This window comes from Malurus melanocephalus, unplaced genomic scaffold (assembly GCF_030028575.1).
Source record: "Malurus melanocephalus ecotype Western Australia unplaced genomic scaffold, MMel_1.1 scaffold_105, whole genome shotgun sequence".
In the NCBI taxonomy this organism is placed as follows: domain Eukaryota; kingdom Metazoa; phylum Chordata; class Aves; order Passeriformes; family Maluridae; genus Malurus; species Malurus melanocephalus.
Genome location: NW_026623337.1, coordinates 117,345 through 141,778, shown reverse-complemented (window position 1 = coordinate 141,778; position 24,434 = coordinate 117,345). Strand labels below are relative to the sequence as shown.

At 36.1% G+C, this 24,434-nt stretch overlaps 1 protein-coding gene across 1 annotated transcript in view; it reads right to left on the bottom strand.

Annotated features, from left to right (window-relative positions):
- Positions 1-6,121: 6,121 nt before the first annotated feature.
- The window catches only part of EDNRA (endothelin receptor type A), a 33,815-nt gene continuing 15,502 nt past the window's right edge, over positions 6,122-24,434 (bottom strand). Inside the window, exons 4-8 of the mRNA XM_057369173.1 lie at positions 18,998-19,196; positions 14,975-15,127; positions 12,926-13,059; positions 12,440-12,548; positions 6,122-11,162 (exon numbers count right to left, since the gene is read on the bottom strand). Of these exons, the coding sequence (XP_057225156.1) occupies positions 11,022-11,162; positions 12,440-12,548; positions 12,926-13,059; positions 14,975-15,127; positions 18,998-19,196 (736 nt within the window). The 3' untranslated portion in view covers positions 6,122-11,021. The remainder of the gene's footprint in view (positions 11,163-12,439; positions 12,549-12,925; positions 13,060-14,974; positions 15,128-18,997; positions 19,197-24,434) is intronic.

The following is a 24,434-nucleotide window of genomic DNA, read 5'->3' as shown; positions in this document are numbered from 1 at the left end:
AAAAAAAAAAAAAAAAAAAAAAAAAAAAAAAAAAAAAAAGGGCCAAAAAAAAAAAAAAAAAAAAGCAGCTTTTCCATATTTTAAAGTGGCTTTTTAGGCCTCCTGAGTCTTTCTGGCACATCATTCTCAGACCCTTATGGACTGGGATGCTGCCAAACAGCTTTTTTCCCACAAAACTTTAATAAACTTTGAGTGCTGGACAGAAGAGTAGTGCAATTCCCAAAGAGGGATTTCACTACAGGATTCCAAAATGTGTACAGTATAGAAGCTAGCCTCTGAATGAACCCWGCAATACTTTTCTTTGGATTTCTTACAAATACAAGAAATGCAGTTCTATGTCTTACACTGGTTTAGCATTTTGCTTTTCTCTTACCACTACTATGATKCCTAATACTATTTTATAAATTAGATGTGCTTATTCTGATGCAAGGATACTTTGATTTTGCCAGACATGAAGCCATACTTATATTTACCTACAACCACATGAAAATATTTCCAACTACAAAGTGTTTAGACACAGRAGAAATGTGCAGGAGGTGATGAAGAAAGGACTACAGCAAAAAGATCAACATTAGTCATCTCAGACTCCTCCTAGTCAATGCTACAGCTGCTATTCCAGTTGTGGGCAGGAACACTGAAGCTGATTGTTTCAGTTAATTTATAGAGTGTTTCTACATCAATACACATAGATCATTAATACAGCAGGGGATCATTATCACAAGCTTGGTCCTGTTTTCTGAGCCAGCATTCCCAGGTGCATGTGAGCACTCCTGTGGATTTGGCTGGAAGTTCCTTTCACATAATTCAGAAAAAAAAATTTTAGTTGAATGGTTAACTCAGTTCTGAAACACACTCTGACACTATCTGAAAAAAGACATCAACTCACCTTTTCATTTTCTGGTCCTTACACTGCTTACTCAGGCAAAGCTTCTACCAACTTCCAAGAGTACAGTTTAGCATGTAAACCAGTAGTTAATTCCATTCGTGTGAGCTTTGCTAGAATAAAGAGAACAGTTACATAGGCTCAAAGGATAAATTCGTGGAGGAATACACATCATTTACCCTGAARTGTACCAATTCTCACCTCAGTTTCATGAAGGCTTGGGCACTCAAGTGTTGTTGTACCTTATACTGTCCTTACACGCTTTCCTAGGTGCCTGCTATGGATCCTCATGGGTGACAGGAARGTCTGACTCAGAACAGCTTCTTTAGGTTTTTAGATCCTTTTGATTGTTGGCAAAAAGAGAGACTGCTCATGCACACACAAAACAGAGCTGGTCAGGAATGTATTAATTTTACATGGAGAGTGTTAAATGAATCTATTTTTATAKAATTAATTTTTTTCCTCTATGATTTCCTTATTAGTTTTACTGTTGAAGAACCTCTCAAGAAAGGGGCTTGTGCTCTCCCTAAACTATGTGCTACTAAAACTGAATGGTTTTAATCACCCTTGTGCAGTGTAAATGCTATTAATTCACATATAATCACACTACAGTCACATTAAGTCCTTACCTTGTGACACTTAGTGTCTCTACAGATTAATCCCAAATCGCATTTCTCTTTCTTGATGCCATATTTCAATTGCAAACACATCACTTACTTGGTGATCACAGTCACCTGGAGGTCTATTTCCATGATTCCATCTTCTCATTAGAGAGTAGCTTCTGATTATCTGCTTTAGATGTATTCTTTTCCTTTTTTGCAAATTAATGCCATTTATCTTCTGTCTATATTTATCTTTTTAGGCTTTAATCTGTTCCATGATGTTATTATAAAATTAAATTTATTTACTTACTTGTTTATAGCAAATCCTTCATCTTCTAAATCCCTTTGGGTTTTTTTTTTTTTGTTTTAAGTAATATTTCTGAAAGTGTCAGGCTGATTTTCCTAAAACAAATATTCTCTAGCTATTCAGGATCATGAACAACACAGAAAGAGTAGTAAAACCCCAGGTTGTTAAATTCCACACATTGCTTTGTTAATGCACTTCAAGTTTGACTTGAAAGGACTTCTAAGTATTGTTTACATTAGTGAAATTTCTAATACAGCACTCCTGCAATTCTGTAGATTAAACCAAATGTTTTCAGTTTGGGTTTTCTTTCTTTTTCTTGTAAGAATGCAGTTTTGGGACAAGAAGCTAGTTTGTGTTAGATTCCTCTTCAAGGATAATTTTTTTCAAATTGRAGTCCAGAAGACGTTTTATGTTCTGGACCTTTTCTCCTTTCCTAAAATTCATGAATCATGACTGCCAAAGCTGCACTTGATCTAATTACAAATTAATTAATTTGGGTACCTGTAGCCTTGACTTGCAGTTGCATGTCATAATGTTTGCTGTGCTGCTGAGCAAAGTTTGGGATCTCTAGGCTGTGCTTTTTGTCTGTGTAGTGGGATCAAAAATACTGAATCTAGGTTAAAATTATTTTGGCTGTATCTCTTTATATCTGTAGTTTGACAGCTCTGAAACTAATCCTTTGAAAATTAAACATGAAAATCTTCAATACTGTGTATATCTAAAAGTTTAAAATGTTGCTTATTACTCCTTTTTAATGCAAAGGCTGCTTAAAACCTTTTGCTTCCTTGGTGTGAAACGGAAGTATTAATCTTTTGATTGATTATGATTCTGGAGAGGCTTTGAGAGGAAAGTTGTGGAAAATTGATAGAAAGCCTTTCCTAAAGATGGAAAACTCCTTTCRATACAATTTTGAATTGTTTTTCCCTTGTTAATTTTTTGCTGCTTTCTATAATCACATGCCCTAAAACTATCACATTTTTATCACACTATCTTCCTCAACTACCTGAACAATTCAAAGTATGTTCACATTGGAACTTTTGTTATAGGGCAGTAATACTTAAGGCCAGTTTTAGGCCTGGATAACACTAAAATSTGAAGGAGTGGAAGCAGTCAAGTTCAGCATAACTTAATTCATCCTGCTTATTGGCAACGAAAAGGCAACAGTAAGAAATGAACTCAGAGAGAAGGACAAGATAACAAAACAGATGTCAAGGGTGAACTGTGAGCACCAAGTCCTCAAAATTGGAATTTTTTAACTTCTAATTTCTTTAACTTTTGCATGACAGTATTTAGAAAAGATTTCTCTGAATTTGCAGAGTTCTCAGAGTTCTGTAGTGTTTTGATATTGAAAAATAGTTAACACTGAAAATTTCTTGCAGGTCAGTGCTCATCATCAATCTTGTTGGACTAAACATTATGAAGTTTCATTTTTAATGTTCCATTAAATTGTTTTGAAGCCTGTGTTGCCATGGACTTGCAGACCATAGCTGTGGAAAAAAAATTATTCAAGTATTTTTATAACACRCAGTTAAAGTGGCATTTGGAATAGATTTTCAGCTCCCTAGTGAGCTCAAAATTGTTGTTGAATTGTACTGTGTGTTTATTTGGGTTGGTCACTCCTTTCCATTTTCCATCTTGGCACCTACTGTAACAAATCGTTGCTAACACATCTGGAACTGTTAACCAGTTCTGTGGGTAGCTTGGCAAATCAAAGTAACCTCATTTGAACTAAGACAAAATCAGTATATTAAATTAGTTATCTGTATTCACTTTTGAGACTCAACATTGAAAAAAGTAATCTACTATGACCAAGTGGATCTTTATAAGAAGTATGTCAGGTTGGCTTAGTTAGAGGGCGCTCCTTTTCTTGTGACATCAAATTATTTTTCGTGTAATGCATTTTCCATATTATTTTAYTTGATTGTTTTATTTGCATACAGAGCAATGTTTATGAAATCCCATCCCTGTGGCAAAAAAACTSCAAAGTGGGAATGACTGTACATGAGAGTTCTCATGCAATGTTTAGTTAGTGCAAACTGTGTTTTCCCAAAGCCTAGAAAATACATCCCTAGAACAGCTAAATATGTAATCAGCTACAGGAGAGGAATTGCTCTGAAAGGAGGCAGACCCCAAAGGTCTACATATTGAGAGAATAGTAAGAGTTTTCAGTTTGACTCAGCAGGGTAAGCTCCCACAGAGATATTTTTGTACATATCAAGCTCTTCAGGTATACAGCATGCTACATCCCCTGCAGTAATAAATATTGATCCCATGATTCCTCTGACATAGGATTACTACATTTTTGAGACTTAYGTGCTCATACTATAATATGTCCACATTGATTCCAGTGTAGTCCAGAACTGTTTCAGTAAAACTGATCTGAATAATTGCAACAGGCATGTCAGTGATACACACTGTTAGGATATTCCAGCCAATGGTAGTGTTCCAGTATCTGCCTGAACAGGGAGGAGGACACAGCAATTGAGCAGATTGACATAGATTATTTCATTAATATCTGTGCAATAAYTGGTTTAAGTAAGAGACACATCTCGGAGGAAGGACATGGATCAGGACAATACTCTGGATTTTCAAAATATCAGTATTCTATAATGAGGATTGCTTCTTGCAAGTAGACAATATTTCATTTCTTCTATTCTGTCTCTGTTGGAGTGGCATGAGGGGAGAACCCTGTTATCTCTAACTTTTTTTTRTTAAGCTAATTTTGTGGGAAACAAAGTGTGCCAAGGCTTCTTCCCCTACCTGAGCRTATGAGATAATAATTTCATAAATATTCATCAAAGCCTCTTAGAATCTTTTGCATCTCTCCTGCTGAAGTGTAGAGGCCTTAGTCACATTGCCACAGTTACCATTCCAATGGGCTCCATCATGCATTCTGACTGAAATCCCAGTCCTGCTGAAGTGGGTAGGTTCAGAATTTTATTTTCAAGTTACTACTTGGAACTTGAGATTACTTCATTGTCTAGTCTTACTATTTTAATTATTTGAGTTGGTGTAGATGCATTCAATTCTTATGTGACATATATAATCTTGGGTAAGTAAAGTTAGACTGGCTGTCTTGGTGGCATTTTCATACTTGTCATATAATTACAGAAGATTATGGCTATAGATTCTATATTTCTATAGRTTATAGAAAATAAATTAAAACAAAATTGATAAAATATATGAAACTCCTTAGCTGGAAATATAAATTATTTATGAATCACAGAACTGGGATGCAGTTCATATTTAACATCAGTTCTAGATTGAAGGTTTTCAAGATCTTAGAAATGRATTTGATCTTTCTTTAGCTGCTTTTTTATACTGAAGTGTAGCCAACAGTTTTCTTTGTAGAACAGCCTCATGGCTTTATCCCAGTGTTACTTCAGACATACTTTTTTATGTCTCAGTGGCTTACACTTTAAAGTAAATGGAAGGGAAGATCTGTTTGCAGGGAGGTTTATGTTAATAATGTGCTTTATATGGAAGAACAACCACTGTTTAAAGTTCTGCCAAACAAATTCTCATATAAACACATGATCATAAAAAAGAAATAATCCAGTAAGTAAGATTCTGATTTTGGAGTAGTCCTTGGTATTGCTATTGTTGCAGCTCATTTGTGGTAGAGGAAAGCCAGAACATGCTGGCTATTATGAAAAATGTTAGTCAAAGATTTTTTGCAGTGCAAGAAGACAAACTCAGTAARCATCTCCCTATCTTCACAATTATCTCTGAGTTTGAGATGTGTCTTGAACCTAATACTTTAGAGAAACATTGCAGAGAAATCAAAGAATCTTGCATTGTAGAGTTATGTCTTCCTAATCACCAGAATTTATGCCTATTTTATATATTGGAGCATGAAGATTTATAGCCCTTGCAACATTTTATTCCAGCTCATGAAATGTGGACTTTCTTATTACTAATGTAAATACCTACTCTTTCTTGAATTAGCAAAAGTGATATGGTTTCTTTTTTATCTATTAAAAAATCAATGTACTTTCCACTAGTAGTACTGAACTGTAGTATTCATCTCAAGAGTACCCTCTTAGTTTTCTGTTTAAAGCTTGACTGTAGAAATTTGTGGCTTTTGTCATGGTGTGGTTTAATTGTGCTTCTGTGATGGAATAGACTGTGTGTCTGTGTAGATATTGGGAAGAAARCTAATCCAAATGGATACTTTATTCAGAGTCAATACCAAGAAGACCACTGTGCAGCAGTTTTAGAGGGAAAAGACAAAAAAACTTTAGACACAGACATTTCAATAAATATGAAGTGTGGGTACAGGATGGCACAGTGGTGTAATGATGGTTTTCTATTCTYCACCTCTGTTTAAWACATTGTAGCAGGARGTGTGTTCTCTTGTGTCCCATCCCYCCACCACCAAAAATCGGACCGAGTAAAACCAGTACATTTTGGATGGCTTGGAAGTGCTTCTTATGAATTGTTTTGGATACTTGATTCAGTAATTTGTATTCTCAACCTTTTTTACTCTCAAGGACAAAGACAATGTGAGATTAAAGTAAAGGCCTTATTCTGAGATGCACAAAATCATTAATTTCAGAGCAGTTTGCAGACACTCAGTTACTCTGAGAAATGTGGACAGAGTGCTGCTGAAGTACAGGTTAAGTTGTTTTCTTTTTCTTACCAGTGGTAACACTTACTCTGTTGAGCTTTATTATTGTGACAATAAGATACTGGGACTCAAGYCACAGCTCAGTTTAGAAGCAGTGGTATCTGTACAGGGGAAAAACTGATTCTGGATGAGATAGCAGAGGTCAATTAATTTAATCTTCCTTTAGWGAAACTGGAGATGACTGCATTTTTTTATTTAGTTCATATCTTCCTTTCCCACACTTAGACTAATGATAAGCTGTGTTTCTTTTAGAGCCACATTTTAAACATGCCTGATTTTGGTGTCTTTTTTTTTTTTTTATTCCTATGCAACTTGAGAGCTGTTTCTGATCTGTAAACTTTTTATGTGTCTTATTTTGCTCTGATTTTGGGGATAATTGCCTTTATTTAGTTTTTGAAAGAGTGAGGTGTATAAATGAGGAACACTTTGCTGAGCTAAGCTTTGCAGTGCTAATTGTCTGGAAGAAACTTTGCAAGGCAGTGTTAGCATGCGGTCCTGGTGTTTCTTCTAATGAAAATGTGTGCTTTGCCTCAGGGACATTTGAGCAGGAATCTGTTAATACAAATGCAGTAGAATTTGAATTTGTACCCTGTCTTCTCACAAACTGAAACCCATAAGGCTTCACAGAATCAAATTATATAGTAACAAGATTGCAGTAAATATGTAAATGATGAAAGAGAGGCAGAAAAAAAAAGCATCAAGTAATTCCACAAGCAACAGAACTTACAAATACTGGCTTCCAAGAATTTGTGGTTTGTGGTTTGATTCTCGGATGTCTCACAAGTTGCAAGCTCTGATCAAGGCTTTKTCTGCTGCTGTAATGTTTTTAACATCTTCCTTTCAAGTGAATTTATTGAGTATGCACAAACTACATTTCAGAAATTTTCTGCATAGAACACAAGTAGAATTTTTTTCTTCCTCCCATACTGCAGGTCTGGTGAAATTCTCTGTAGCTTCATAATGATGGTAACTCTGTTCTGTAAAATTTATTGAAACTGGGCAGRGGGTYCATAGTTAGTTTGGAGGATGGAGGRGCAGATAGGCACACCTGAAACCGACTGTATTAAAAGCAAAAATAAACATGTTCAGATATGAGAGTCACATAAGTATCTTGTCTCAGAACCAAGCTAATGGCTTTGTCAGGTGACATTTATGGTGAACTGTATAATTTTTTTTTTTTTTTTTTAAATGCACAGGAGCTGGCTAGGTCAAGTCTGAAACACAGTTTCACATGTAAATAAATAAATACATACAGACATAGATATAAGTGCAAACCTATGTATGCTGTCTCCTTGAAACAAATAAGTATAAAATATTCCAAAGAGGAAATGTTTAGTGAGGTAKTTTGAAAAAATGCATATTGAAAACAAGGAGAACAGCTGTATTTTAAAAGTAAAGAAAACTCTGCATAGCACTTGAAGTGAAGTAGTGAGATTGTCAACGAAATTATACAGTGAGTGGACTGACAGCAGCTGGGAGTTCTGAAGTCCACAAAAACGATGAATGTGACAGTTAAATGGATTTTGATTACAATGAACAGATGTTACAAAAAGTTTATGAAGCTGATCTGAAACTTGTGAAGTAGAGCTCCTGTTAGCTGCAGATCAGTTGAGAGGAATGCAAACAGCAGGCATAAAAACATCTATCACATAAGAGCAGGATGGAAAGRTACTTATGGAAAGTTGTTTGAATGTAAAAGAGAAAGCAGCTTCTGTGTGACACAGGATTGTGGAGTACTTTCATTGGTTCTTTTTGAAAAATATCTTTTTCACAGTTGAGGGTAGACACAATACCAAAAGGAATATTTACCATTCTCAGTGGGAAGGAGAGAATTTAAAAAGTATCTTAGTAAGTTTTGCAGAAACAGTTGCCGCCGCACTGTAGCTGTCACATCACAACACCCTTTGTCCTTACAATAAATTTGTGAGTGGGAGGAGCAGCCGCCAGTGAAAATAGAAAAAAGCAAGCATGGTGAAAAAGAGCGTGAGACCTCCCAGGACCTCACTTGTCACTGTTATTTAGACTCTCTCTGTCCTTCCACAGGCTGGAGAAATGGTGTGAGCATCATCGATTAGTTTTTGCAGGCTCTGATTTCTAAATAAGATCACAAAAATAATTCTAAAGGATTCTATAAAGTACCTCTCTCTTCTGTTAGATAATTTACCCTCTTGTTTTCATTAGTTAGAAAGTTTTGTATTTTATAATGCTGGTGCTAAGGTCAGTCAGCATTATGAGGAGTAGGAAGATAATTTTTCTACTTTTCCAACTACTCTGAACTGGTTTAAATGATGCTATGTGTGTGCAGGTTCATGTATCTCTGCCACATAACGGAGCCAACTCCTGGGTTGAAAGCAATAGATGTTAGAAGTGTTAGTGCTGGAAGGAAAACTGTTAAATTTTCATGACCCRTGGTTTGCATCAGTGCTTGTAAAGCATTAAAGTGACCCATTTCACAGTCTGAAACTTTTTGATGTAGATGGGTTTTTGTTTTGTTTTGGTTTTTTTTGGTAGAAGTTAAGAACCGTAAACTAACTTAAATTGTCTCTATTGCTCACTGTCTTTTGTAGACAGGAAGAAATATTGTCTCTGAGCAATCACATTACTGGTTTGCAGGTGTATGAAATTTTTGGTTCAATCTAACCATCAGATAAATAGCAGAAAAGGGGAATACACACAAAGATTTCCCCTGCCTTGAAATAAATGGGCAATTTACAACTTAAACCCATTCCTCACTTCTGTTTTCTGTTTACCTTTATTATCACCTCAATATGTTCTATCGAAGGAGGAGGAAGGTTTCAGGATGTAAAGAGTCTTTGTTACTCATTGTTATGCATTGTTACTCATTCACTATGATTTCTGATACAGTTTGAGGATGAAATGTTTAAAGTAAAATTCAGCCAAGTCTCATTCCATACCATGCTCTTAGGCATTACTACAGAGCACTGTCAGAAGACTGTATTTAAGTTTATAACATATGAACATAAATTTGTATGTATTTATACACGCAGATATGTCACAGAGACAAAAGCACACAAAAAATACACAAACCAATTTAAAGAATCTTTTTAAAAATATACTTCTGAAGATTATTGTGAATGTAAACATTGGGGAAATTTGTGCAGCAGAAGTCACTGCAGGCACTGGCATTTTGACCTCTTAAGTAAAAATATTAAAGGATTACATCTTTCACTGGAAATAAAATGGATGTTTAAAGATTTGTGGAATTTTGATTAGTGCTTCTTAGCCTAGCACAAAAGATGCTATAAATTGCCTAACAGATTTGTGCATGGACCTATTATATATGACACCACACTATTGAGTTCCACTATTTAATGAAAGGATGCCTATTAAAATTTTTATAGGCAAACAAAGAATCTCTTGTCATGTAGCCTTGATGAATGGAAATAATAAGGAAATCATCAGTTTACATGTATGCAAGCAATAGTTTCTATATATTGCTAATAGCATTTGTATGGTTAACAACGCTGATAACCTATTAAAACCCCATTAAAATCTTTGAATGTTGTGTAAGACAGAGAACGCTGTAATAAGGCACAAAATACACTTTTGCACATTCAACTTTTATGGACTTCCACAGTTCTACATTCACTCTGACTACAACCTCATGTTCACCATGTGAAAATARTGTTGTGCATAGCTGCTCTGATAGTAACCATATTCTCAGAAAGCTATGGACAGCTTTAATTGTGTTTCATTAGGTTCCATTGACCCTCATTTCAACTTAGATTTAATGCAGCTATAGTCTAAATAGATTAAAAGGTTCATATAGTTTAAGATTTAACATGTCAAGTTAATAAAAACACATTGTAAGGTGCCCATCTGTGAGCATCTTTAATTCTTTTTGCTGATATAGATTACGTTTATTTTGTACAGAGCATTAGAATAAATAACACAGTATAGTACTGTATTATTAATACCTCTTTTTTGGGTATTAATCTGTGCTTAAGTGCCAAATGTTGATGCTATTTAAATGGTCTCTTCCTATATTTGAATACTGAAGTGCTACAAATGTGAACTGCCCAGCTAATCTCCCGACCCACTGTAAYATAAGTGAGTAAAATGCTGGTGTGAACCAAAACATTTTCCAACATAATCCTGAAAAACAGCAACAACAACAACAACATGCAAAACAAACTGGTGCATGGACTATATCCACCACAAAAATAGAACTTAAAAGACAAATGGGCAGAGAAAAAAAATAGTCACAGATAGATTCCATTTTGATATCTTCTCAGAAGTTCCAGAGTGATTAATTCTAGGTGATAATCAGGTGAAAATATTRCATTGTACCAGTCACAGACACTGGACAGTTCCTGCCTGGTTCAGAAGAGGAAACCACTTGTGTAGTTCAAGCCAGTTTTTTGGTATCATAATCACATCAGTATCCTTGTCAGAGGCAGAATTWTTGTCCAGAGGATCTCAGCTCACAGAATATCACAGTTACATTCCATCACCTCTAGAGTTAGGTACAATGGTGCACGTCTGAATTCATTCATCACTGGACTTCCTGTTGTAATAGGTTTGTAGTGACTCTTCTTTTCCTGTTTCATTCTGAAATGGTGCGAGAGTCCTTAACTTTCAGTTTATGCTGTCTTTATGGCTGCTTCGATCTGTATTGTGATTGTTTAGTTCTTGATTTTTCCACTGAATGCTTGTTCCATTCATGGGCATTGAAGTCACCAGACTCTTAGACTGGGAGCAGCAACAGCAAAGACATGACTGGAAATAAATAAAAAAATTAATAAAACATTAAGACAAATCTCTCGATTCTGTGCAGATTTCCAGCCATAATTTTTATTCACAAATGAACAGATAATTCTAGTTCAGGGAAACTTTTGTCTTCAGATGCAAACATTTCTTGTGATTAAACATCGCAAATGCAGCAAATTTGGCCCAGGCTGTACCTCTTTTTAACAAAAACCTTTCACACTATGAAAAGGGAAATTTGTTTAATGAAGGTAAATAGATTGAGAACTGACAGAATTCAATACATATTGTTAAGTTCTGGATTGATTGTCTTTTTCCCCCTCTTCATCACTGTGCTTCACAAATTTAGGGATTTGCATGCTGCTTAGCATGTAAAAGAAGAAAAATTCCCGAGCCCATGACTTACGTTTCCTCACATCTTAGAAGAAGACAAAATTGTATTGGAGAAGGGACAGTGAATATACTGAGATGTAACATTTTGCAGTTAGTAATAGAAGCTGACCACTCATTTATCATATGAAAATACTCACTTAAAACAGTTGGTAAATCTGAGCAGGCTTCAGACAAACAGGTATTCCCTAGTCCAATAATTCTTCACATTTTTTTCATTAGCTTGGATTCTGTCTATTCTGAGACTTAAAGTTTAGTGGCACAGTCCTGTCATSTTTTGTTTTTCATTGCAAATAAAGCTATTCCAGTCTTGCTTTTCCATTTCATTACTTTCTTGACTCTCTTTTTTTACCTTCTTGTGTTGCCTTTAATAGGTGGACAGGGACTTGCAAAGGACATTGTCACAAGGAAATTATTTAGCCTTAAAATACATTTGCATGTATAGGAACTGGAAGATGCAGGTAGAAGACACACTGCATATTTAATTGCCAAAGTCAACTGARGTGCCTGATTTGGTATTCAACCCTGACAATTTTAGTCATTAGTGAGATTGTTTAACGCATGCAGCTTGGTGTCACRGAGAGTGGCAAATAGTTATCAACCAATTCTAATTCATGTGCATGTCTCGTGCAGATAAATAGTATTTACAAGAGCATGTTTATCTCAGTTCACACATATGAGGATGCCAAACTTATTTATTTGCTTTGTATTTCAGATAAAGTAGACAGTTTCACTTTCAGCTTGGTATGTGTGCTATGTGAGCTGCTAGCTGCTAAACCAGACAATTTATACTCTTTCAYTCCTTTGCATGCCTCTTCTCCCAGCTGTTAAAATAGATAACAACTAAGTGATTCAATAGTTAGCTAACTGGACATAAAATCTTATCAAGAAAAGCTTACCTGAAAACAGTTTTTAAACTTCTTGCTCACAAAATACAGAGCTATGGGGTTTATACAAGAGTTCATGGTTGCCAGGTTGATGCTGATGTAATCCAAGGGCAACAAGAAACTAGGCAAGAGGAAGAAAACCATTTTAACAACTCATATGCTATTGAAGCRTCCATGTTCTTTGTGGTTACAGCCTCTTCTGTCACAGAAAGTACTTCTGTGTTACCAAATTCCCTCAATCTAATCTTGTACTATGCCATGTCTATAATARCYTGTCTCATGGAGTTAAAAAAATCCRGAGCAAAGTGATTGAAATGCTGACAGACAGCATTTATTGAGATTATGCTACCCCAYTAAAACTGAAACCACTGAAAATGGGTGCARCTTAAAATKAATAGACACCACAGCTGCATTGTGCAAGGACATTTCTCATATAAATTGTAAGTATGCAGCATTATGTCTTCTCAGTACAAACTATTGGCRTGGAAAATGAAGTACCTGAGCAGTTCACATCTGCTGGGGTCTTTTTCATTGTAAACCATTTTCTTCAAAATCCGGCTCAGATGGAGAGGGAACCAGCAAAGAGCAAAAATCACAACTAAACAGAAAACTGTCTTGGCAACTTCTCGGCGCTAGAAAAAGAAGATAAGAGTGTATACTGAGTGCCTATTTCACACTAGCAGGTGATTGCAGTTGATTACTCCCTTTGGCACCAAAGTGAGTAATATAGATAAATCATGAAAGGATTCCCAAAATGCAGCTTCCAGACTACCTGATGTCCCTGAACTCTTTTTTATGGGGTTTGTCRTGTTCTTGATTGTAGCCATCTTCAACAGAACCTGCGTATCACTGAGGCTGGAGCAGTTGGAGCACAAGGGTCATTTGTAGAATATTGTATCATTCTCTCTGATATATTGTTACATAAAAGGATACTGCACAGTATATTGATTTTGCTATGTGTTCCTTACTATGCTATCTTGATGTTTTCAAGTAAATAGTTCCTCTACAAACATTTTAGAAATGTCGGTATTACAGCTTAATCTTGTAATACTTAGGAAAKAATTTCAATTTAATGGGTATTTCATGTGACTCTAGAGAGTTACAGATGTTTTAGTAGATTTTTGACAACGCATACCATTGGTGTTTKGTAGGCATGGGTTTGTTAAAGACAAGCATCGGAGGGTGAGATACCACTATATTGTAACAGTAACAAGCACTGCAAAGCTCTGTCATTAAAGAACTTAAAATCAAATGAGTAATTACAGTCTTGTTAGRYTTTGAGTATGACTRTTAYAGTTTAATCTTTTTTATAATAGTAGTTTTTATCAAAACATGAAAAAGATARTGATCAGACATTAATRTGAACAAGGATATTAGGGWGGGAAGGGAAGGGAAGGGAAGGGAAGGGAAGGGAAGGGAAGGGAAGGGAAGGGAAGGGAAGGGAAGGGAAGGGAAGGGAAGGGAAGGGAAGGGAAGGGAAGGGAAGGGAAGGGAAGGGAAGGGGAAAAGGTGATAATTAAAAAGGCAAGCTTTTGTGAATTGTGGCATAAAGTCATCCTGAAGTAGCCAGTCTGAGTGGTTGGTGGGCACTGCACTTCAGGATGGGAAAGGGTGGATTCCCCCACCTCCTAGTACATACCATTCTAGTTCTAATGGGTGGAGTAGCTTGTGTGTGGCCCTAGGACACAGGGTTGCAGCCCYGGGGCCTGATGATGGAAAAAAGTGGAGAATCTGACCAGGGGTGGATTTTCCGGTCAGCCCTGATCTGGAATGAACCAGCAGAGGAGGAACCTCTGAGAGAACTCACTTTGATGCAGAGAGGACTACTTTAGGGATTCACATCTGTGAATATGGAAGTTGAAAGAAAGAGTGGAATTTAAAGGGCTGAGGTTAACGCAGGGGAAAAGCTCCAGATTGTTTTTAAAATTTCAGTGAAACATTAAACATCAGACAGCACTGCCAAACCAGCAAAGTGAGACCTGACAGTTCTGTGAGCAATTTTGTTCTGTGATCAGTTGTTTGCTCTGCCCTCCTGTTGATCTTTTCAAAGCAGCTACAGCARTGGTACTGCAACAGTGCAATAACCCTGAGAAACAAAATCCACTCTATTCTAAAGTAGGTTATTCTACAATTGCTTTTTATATGTAACTACAGTTACATATCAAAGAGTGCCAAAAGGAGGAAAGATCCATGGAGGCATATCTTTATATAGAAAAAGAGATGTTTTTGCCAAATCTTTGTAGTTAAATTTCAAAGCATTTAGCCAATAGTGATTTGAGGTTAAAGAGCAGGAGAGCACAACTGTCATMTATAAGAAAAGAAAGAAACGTGTTAGTTTCCTGAGCATACTGTCTTCAATGCTTCCTTATACTRTGATTTAGTCTTTTGTTCCTCATTTAAATCAGTGCCTTAACATCATAAATAACCCACATCCTCACTTTCTACTTCTGTAGTTTACTGTATTCAAGTACACTTTGAAATATTTCTAATGTAACCCATAGGGAGAAGAATAATATTTTCAAACATTGGTGTTTCTAATATATTTACCTGCTTAAGGTGTTCACTGAGAGCAATTCTCAAGTTGCTGTTTCTTCTGTTTAACATTTCACAAGTCATTAGTGTATAAAAGATGGCAGTGCATGCCAGTGGCATGCAGAAATAGAAACCAAACAGCCACCAATCCTTTGCATCTTTGTAAAACTGCAGATAAGGGAAAGAAAAGAGCAGATATTTTCTTATGATTCAATGCAAAATACCACAGAAAGGTCTTGGAAAAGCATGACAGTTGGTATGGTACACTGATATCAGTCTGTTTGCTTATTGTTGATCTTTTTTTGACCAACATCAAAATAGGGATTGTGGCAGTGTAAACATTTACTTTAYCTTACAGATAGCCTGCCTGTACCTTTGTTGCAATTTGTCCTGGGCTGGATATTTTTTTGTTGTTGTTGTACTTTCTGAACATTTATATTCATTCATGAAAACTGGAATAGAGTTACRTGAAAAAGACATTCCAAAATGTAGACAGTGTCAGTCTGAGATAACAAATCTTACTAAAAGCCTGTCTCAGGAAATGCCATTTACCTCTAYAGCTTCTGTCCTGATTCCAAAAAAGGAAAATTCAAAATGTCTTGTAAGTTTAATCACCTTTTTTTATCAGCGAAAAGGTTGGCAGTTGGTTTGCYTATGTCCTGGGCAGATAGGAGCCATTTCATAAGTGTTTCTCTGATATGTGCAAAGCTTAGGGATGGCTTGCAGAGGTACAGTTACTTTTAACCCATTGACTGCCATTCACATCATTTCCCTTTTGTGACAGGACGCTGAAGTATTGATAGAATAGCAGTACTCTGCTCTGTGTAATTTTAGTATTAGCTGTAATGTAAGCAGTGCTGTAAGTTAATACATTTATGTGTTATGGGAAATACTACATTTGACCAAACATATAAAATTACTCTTTCSTGTTGAGGATCATGTTTTCAGACTTCAGAAAATATTGTGTCTTGGTTTATAACTTTTATGCTCAGMCAAAAGTATGCTGAGATATGGCATTTTAAATACTTCCTGTGTCTAGGTTATTAGTATAAAAGGCATGTGTCACTCTTTCCCCAGCTTGTTTGTTCCTAGCGGATGTGCTCTTCTAATATCACAGTTCCCACACCAAATGTCAAAATTCTTATGCCTGAGGATTTTATGAACCCTGTTTGAAAAAGTCAAACTTTTGATGTTTTGTTTACATTTAAAACCAAACAGCACTAAACTTTAAAAACTGAAAAAAAAGTTGATACAATTAATATACTGGTGCTTCACAATGTTACTTTTAAAATCTACTTCGGTTACATTAGAAAGTTAGTTACTAAGAGAAAGGCAATACTTTTGATTTTTTCCCTCTGCCCCAATACAGCTGCATACAGAATGTGCTAGTTTAGATTACACTGCTTGTTCCTAGGCCACAATCCCACCTTACTTTGGGACACTGTGTTGTGTTGATTAATTTGTTTCCGCCTCCTCATTATCCTGAGGAAAGGCTACAGTCTCCTGCGTAGTTCCACTTTCCTTGGGGGCAGAATTTCCCGCACCAAGAGGGCAGCTTTTGCCAGCAAAAAACCCAAGAAAACAATATGCCTCGTACTTGAGGAGTTTGTACTGAGGGCAAATGTAATTAGTGCTCCTTCTGCAGAGAAAAGAATTACGAATACATGGAGACAATTATCTTTTCCATGGCAAATTCCTCCAAGGCAGGCTAGAATCACATTGGCTGGGTAGCRCAACAAAATGTGTACTACGTGAATCCGTGCCATGTTTACAAGGAAAACTTTGTGTCCCATGAGTGTTCCAGCTTTCATGAACATTGCCTGTTGGTCAAGAAAACACACGCAGAGGTCTGTGTCACAGCCCTGACCAATACATCAGTTCTGGATGAGGATCTGGCCCCGTGGAGTTATAAAAAAATGACTCAAAAATGTCTGTAAATGATTAATTGAGGAATCTGAGTTTCACAAAGCTTACATCAAAACACAAAAATGGGTTGATTTAAGAGAAGTAGGCATTCTTTTGTTTGTCATGAAAGCCCACATGGAACTTGTTTTCTACAGGAAATGTGCATTTTWAACAAGCTTCCTAGTGCACTTAGCCTCTTGGGAATCATGGTCTAGCATGAATTTTCTAAATCCTTCAAGGATAGTTTTAAACATGAAGAAAGCTCCTATTAAAAATAAAAGTTAATAATAAATCCTTCCTGAAGTTTAGTACTTGTTTGTTGTGGTGCTTGTTGTGGTAGATGCTATACTTAAGGTTAAAATGGTATTTCCCCTTTAATCTCATGTTTATACTTGTGTGCAACACAAAGCTCTCCATTTTGACTGACACATGCAACATTTACTCTCAGCTTGGACATAACTGCTGGTTTGTCTCCTTAAAAATCAAACTGCTGTGGGGAGATTGGCACTTTTGAATTATATTGAGTAAGAGGTACTATTTTCTGCTAGGAAAACAAACCAAGCCATTCTACTTAGCACATTTAGAACAGAACAGTAGTCATTAAAGTTAGCATGCCTATGGAAGACCTGAACTATAATGTTTATGAGAAGAGGGAAGAGAAAACTAATATTTTTCTTAGGAAAAGAGGAAATAAAGATTGTCCAGGCACATTTGTGGAGAAAACCAGCCACTGCAGAAAGAAAATTTGCTGCAGTGTAATTCATAAATCACAGTCTTATAACTACACTATCTACATCATATAGACTGTGGAGTTAAGAAAGAAAAATATAGTAAGCTCTAGGAAATTCCACTCCATCTTTATTTTTCTAATCTTTACATTAATTATTTATTATTATTGTTTTTTTGTTATTAATTATAATTATTTAACTATTAATTATTTAAGGTAATTAGGGAGTTCCTTTTGTCTTCTCTTTCAATTATCTCTTGCTCTTTCTGCTATCCCTTCCATCTGTGTAACGCTACCAAACCTGGGGATGTTCTGCTGAAAAACTAATCATCCATACTTATTATTTTCTAAAATTCCTAGCTTCACTTTACCCTATTCTTCCCAGTTCTAGGCCAAGTCATATTCTAGTCCAATAAAAGCAGACATTCCAAACATTCAAAAGAGAGAAACTTATACTCTGTTATGAAAAATTCTAGTCCAGAAGAAAATACTGAGTTTTTCTCAAGACTCAAGACCTGCTGCTCTCTGCCTTCTCTATGTCAAATCAAAATATCACTTTTTCATTAGTGGATGAATGATGTCTGGCCTTTCTCTGGATTCACAAATTRAAAAATTAAGATATTTTCTCATTGTAAGTCCGGGTAGAAAACCACTATSTCCTTGTGCAGTAATCTATTGATTCTGTAGTGACTTCTCACCTGAGTTTTTTGTGAATCTGATTTGTGAATTCTGCTTTGCAGAATCTGATGTGGGTATTGGCAGCCTTTAATCTGCAGGAGCACAGAGGCTGAGGGGTAGGAAACCTGCCAAAGCAACCTGGTGTGTCTCAGGCACTCCTCTTGCTCTTGAGCTGCTGTATTTARTGACAGCTAACACTGCACAAGCATCTAGCTGGAGGTGTGGGTCTGTCAGCTTTGTAGTCATGATTTCTTGTAAATGAAAGGATTATTTTTTATTTGACTTTAATGCATGTAGCRTGGCCCCACCCTTTTCTTTGTGTGCCAAGAGAGCTGACTACTGCATGCAAAAGGATGACTAATCATGGTAAAACATGTGTTTTGACATTTACAAGCTCCAAGGTGTTGTACCTTGAAACTCAAAAGCTTTCAAGACTCTGGCTACGCTGATGCATCTCTTAATTGTACTTTAAGCAGGCCTGAATTGCAAATGTCTGTAGTAACAATCCTCAGTAGTGAAGAAATGAAAATGCTGTAAAGTCCCATTACATCTCTCTAGCTGAAAGTACAGACAAGTCACTGTAAACATATAATCCTCTTTGCACCAATATACATTAGAATACATTTTGCACTTTAATGCATGAATAAACCCTATTATCATCCAGTATCTTAATCGTCTAATCTAAGTATATTGTGGGTTTCAAATAGAGAAGAAAGGATGTTACTTACCARCATGAAATCGTTTGTAGGTTTAAGCATGCAGGTAACAAAATTTGCATCCTTGTATCTGAAAGATACCACAGCAAAGCCAATWGCTTCTGGGATGGCCAGTATGAAGGACAGAAGCCAAATGGAGAAAATTTCAATAGCAGTGATCATTGGAATTCCAATTCCCTGAACACGGCTCCAGGATGCAACTGCTCTATACCTGAAAGAGAGAGGCATCAACTTCCAGCCCAGTGTCCTTCTTATAAGATCACGGTTCAATGTCATACAGCAAGTAAAATCCTAAAGCTGACATCTGAGACTCATATTACTTGGCTTTTCTGCCTGTTTCAAGGCCTCTGCTGGCTGTCAAGTCACCTAGGACGTAACAGGGCACATCAAGGGGTAGAGAGAAGAGAGCCACCTGCTCCTGTTCTGCTTGGATGTGGGATAGTGTGGAATTCTGCTAGGTGGACTGCACTAATGATTTCTAATTAAATTAGGCAAGGTTTGTGAGGACAGACTGTATCTTCCACTAAATAACTGACCTTACTGAGGAGAAAAAGCTTCCAGGCACATAACCTTTCTAACAGATACAAAGCATCCATCTGTTTCAGCTGCCTCAGCTGGGGCCGCAGTGCTATCTAAAGTGAAGCTGTCAGCTTCTAGGCAATGAAACACTGGGAAAATACTCTCAATGAAGTGAAAATGCATTTGTTCTGCTTACACTGTTCAGTGAACTGAGAGGAACCTTCTCCTCTACCTGTCTCTCAGTTTTCAAGGAACTTGTAGTAATTTATTAGCTTTGAGACCTCAAATCTCTCTGTCAATTCTGATCAGAAGGTTGTAAAATTATTCAGGGAAGGCTAATAGACATAGAATACAGAGTACAATCCAGTCCATAAATTAAATTTTCAGCAGCACGTTTTAAGTGTTGTCCTGCAATGGCTGCAATAAATTGATTACTTAGCATTCACAACAATTAAGCAAAGACAGAACCAATTGAAAGAACCAATATTATTTTTGATCTTGTAATAATCTGAAATTCAAGATGGAGAGCTTTCTGTCATTAGTGGTGTAACAGCTTCTGGACTGCTTATTTTACTTCCCTAAAATAATAGCAACTTCCCATTTGGAATTACATGGATATATTATGGCATTCACTGGTGAAATTTTCTTCTTTAGGTGAGTAGAAAAAGTTGAGAAAGGTTGTTCATGTGCTTTAAGAAATGTCAGATTAAGAAGGGAAATACTGCATTTTGAATTTTTAAGATGGAAAGAAGGAAGAGCTTCTGATGTGAAAAACATTTGTTGAGGAACATATAGGACCTAGGCTATAGGGATTGGGAAAATTTAGTTATTGAAAGGCTTTGTCAGTGCTCCTTTAATCAATACAGTAGTATGGGAATCATGCACAAAGCATTTCTTCTGATTTCTTGTATCACACCCCCTATTTAGTTTGGAAGTGTGCTTATTAACTGGATGAAAGACTTGGGAATTCCATCCCCTGTAGCCTCAGTGTCAGAGGAAGGGCAATGCCTGAATGCAAATCCAGGCTTAAGCCCCTCACAAAAACTTCAGCAAACATTTTTACACAATGTCACTGGAAGATGTCAGAGCCTGCAGAAAACAGACTGGAAACCTTTGTTTTGATAACTGCAGCAGTGTCATGCACAGCACAGTCACAGTTGTACTACAGACAAACTCTCTGTGCATCATTTCTACAGAAATGTGTGTATAAATACTTCGAGCATACTAAAGAAAACTACAACTTGGACTTGCACATGAAAAATAGAAATATCTTCTAAAGGCATCCTTATCATCAAAGCACATGAGAAAGGACAGAGGCAATGGTCCACTCATGAGGAGGGCTCTGAGGTTAGAATTCTGAGACCATTGAAACATATGGGAGAATTAAGAAAATAAAATCCAGTACCATATCTTCTCACAAATACTCCTATTACGATCCAAATTTAATTTTAAATAATTTATCATCCTATCTTATTTCATTTTGCTGAATATCAGTTTTTGGCTTTAATCGTGGAATGGAATATTCATAGAAATGCCATTTCACACAAATACTCAAATATTTGTGAACTTTAGAAATTTACCAATCGGTTCCAAGTTTACTTTCTACAGATTGGTAATTTTACAAACAGTTCTATCAGCTACACAAGGTACTATCCCATCCTTGACCAACTGATATTCTTAGAAAACAGGGACTGGCACACAGTATGTATTTTTCAGGTAGCAAATGTACAGTTTGTGTTGTGCCAATGTGTAAGTATATAAGTGACAACCAATAGGTTGCAAATTGTGCATCCAGTTATTTCCTTTCTTGCATTTTTGTGCCTGTGCTTTTGAGTTGCATCTGTTTTGCACGTGAGAAGATCACTGTGCACAGCAATAAGGATTTAGGTACTGTATGTATTTGTTGATTTTTTTTCAGTTTACAATTCAAATAACTCTCAAATAAGAAATTATTAGCTGGATAATTTTATGAATGGTTTCAGCTAAAACTTAAGCTYAGTAATTAGATCAGAATTTTCTGAATGCATATTAACCTGCAATTACTTGGATTCTTTACTAACTGCTGTAAGAGTGATTTGAAAAAGAGTGGTAGTAATAACAATTTTAGTAGTAATATTTTTCATGTGGTTGTTCTGTGAGTTATGTAATACAGAGGATCTTTGTCTAGCCACAAACCTCCCATAATTAAGAGTGAGAAAGTACTTCAGGGTTTATTTCCCTCATACTTGGAAAACATAGGATGTCTGCCAGGGAACTGACATAAAATACATGCATAATACATGGCAYTTGATTCACCCATCTAAAAATTGTGTGAGATTTGTCATACTTTCCTCTTTTTTCTGTTTATTTCCCTCTTGTCTCCTTGTCTAAAATATTCACTTTTTTTTTCCAGGCCACTTCCTTTTCTCTGTTTAGCGTTGTGCCTCCTCTTCTCCCTCCACTTTTCATTTTCACCTGCTTGTACATGTGCTATCAACTTATATACATATATACAATTAAATATTTTGCAGTCCTATCTAGTTATAGCATGCTTAAAGCATTTTTTTCAGAAGAACATCTTGTCTGGATCTGTGAACATCAGTAGGTGCTTTTGTTCCCCTGTTCCTTTTAACTGCATTAGAAAATTAGGTGGTCAAATGACCTGGTAATATAACATGTCTCTGTTTTGCAATTGTCATCAGCCCTTTGTAARAGTGAAAAGCAATGCAGAAAACAAGAGACAACTTCAAGCACATATAAAGCAGTCACTGTCAGGATGAGTGTCAGGACARTTCCTAAATGTSCCTCCTGTTGCTGATACTGAACTGYTTTGCTTCATTATTAGAGACCACCGCCCTTCTTCATTTAATGCAAATGTGTTAATACAATAATGACCTTAGAGTTTTATTTTAGTGTTACAATCTTTACTTGTCTCACTGATCCAAATAAAAATATCTACCTGTGGATTACTGTTCTATGYAATTTGCTATGCAGAGGAGGCAAGAAGAGGGTGTATACACATGAAATGAGATCCATATCTTCACTTTTCTTCTTCAACCTATTTCTTAATCAAAATCATTGTGGTGAAGACATAAGCAAGATTAAAAACTCAGGCAGGGAAATATCCTTCCTCTTAGTCACACTCAGGCACTGTTTRGAAAAAGAGTGGTGCTATGTCACTACAGTCACCATCGTGACCTAGAGTTTAAAAATGCCTGAAGGGCATCTGAGGCAAATGTGAGCTTCCTCCAAAGGGTGAATGGCTGGCTTTCTGTCAGCCTCTTAAAACCCTCTCCACATGTGAGTGGCCATTGTTCCCCTCGGGCATGCACAGTTAAACCTTAATACACTGTCAGGGCAAGTCACTTGAGAGCAGTAGTAATGAGTGGAGTTTCACAATAGGATGTAGTTAGCACAGGGAACTGTCTTTATAGCAAAAAAAAAAAAATAAATAAAAAAAAAAAAATTAAATTCTGTTCTAAATTAAGGCTGCAGCCTGAAACAGGGACAGAGAGTCAACAGTTACCAAAACTGTGGAGCACTTAATTCACTATACCAATTGATTCCATCTTTTTCTGTGTCATAGAATACAATATATAGACATCCAAAATAATTATGAACAAGATAGTTTTCAGGAGCTTTTTAAAGCAAGAATTAACTCATCTCTAGACCAGATACCATTCAGCTATGACAGCACATTATTTCATATTTATTCATTTTCCATTTTAAAAAGCAACCATTAGCTCATGTGGAATTTTGTATTAATGAGCCCAGTTTACAGCGTCCAACCTAACTTACTGAATGTACTCTGAGATTTCATGGTGATTGAACCTAGATTCAGTTCTTGCTAGCCAGAATCAGAMTCTGGTTTCATACGTCTGTTTTCTAATACACATCCTCTGCAAACATTTAATAGAATAAAACCAGATGATAAAGAATATATCCTTGSCAAAGTGTCTAAGCTGGGGGAGGAAATTAAATAGTCTGAGTCTGATCCCATACAAGACTTTATACTCAAATGAAAACAATATTTTATTGTTGTGAGGATTGGCAAATCAGTCCTTTCAAAAATATGCATGCATCTACAAAAAGGTATGTTATTTCCAATTTWTAAAAATGTATTTAACAGTAGAACTTCATCTAGTGAAACTGCAGTTGTCAGAATTTATCTAACTGTCTGTTTCATGTGCTTGATCCATGATTCATTCCTTAGAGCAGTCSATAGGATTTTATTTAATGGTGGGCAGCTATTGTTTGAGAAATATAATTCTTTTTGTATTTCTCAGACTCAAAAAATGGAAGTACAACAATTGGTTACGTTACATTTTTTTTCTGTTTCTGATTTTGGCTAATGAGGTACTAATGCAGTAAGGAACTGTATTTCAGGCATGTATACTATTAAGTGATTTACCCACTGCAAACCTTGTSCATGAATGTTTTCTGTAAAGCCAAACCAAGATTAATTTTAACATTTCTTTTACCTTTGCATCCCTGTACTAATACACATAGTGCGTTTTATTTAGCAAGATGTTCTGTATCAGAGTTACTGATATTTTGGAGCAGAACACGATCAAGTAACTCAAGACATAAAACCAGCTTTTACAGAAGTCAAGTGCTCATCTGCTATTCTGTTATAAATATRAAGACAAAATAGCAGCATTAATTTTCAAACCATCAAAGAAAGYTTCCAACATTTTTTTCAGTAGAACTCAGTTAGCTGTAAAAGTTATTAAAATAAACCCTTGTTTATTGTCCATAGGCAGTGAGTTGAAAAAAACCAATTTTTAAGGCTAAAGATTATGATCTTGTTCAGRTACAAAACAAAGATGAGTTCATATRAGAGAAAGAAAYCTGAATACTGAGTSAAATCCCAATAAATTTTTGTCTGCTAAAGGAAGTTGAAATAGTKCTTTACTAGAGCTTTTAAATATCTTTATAAACCRTGTAAAGT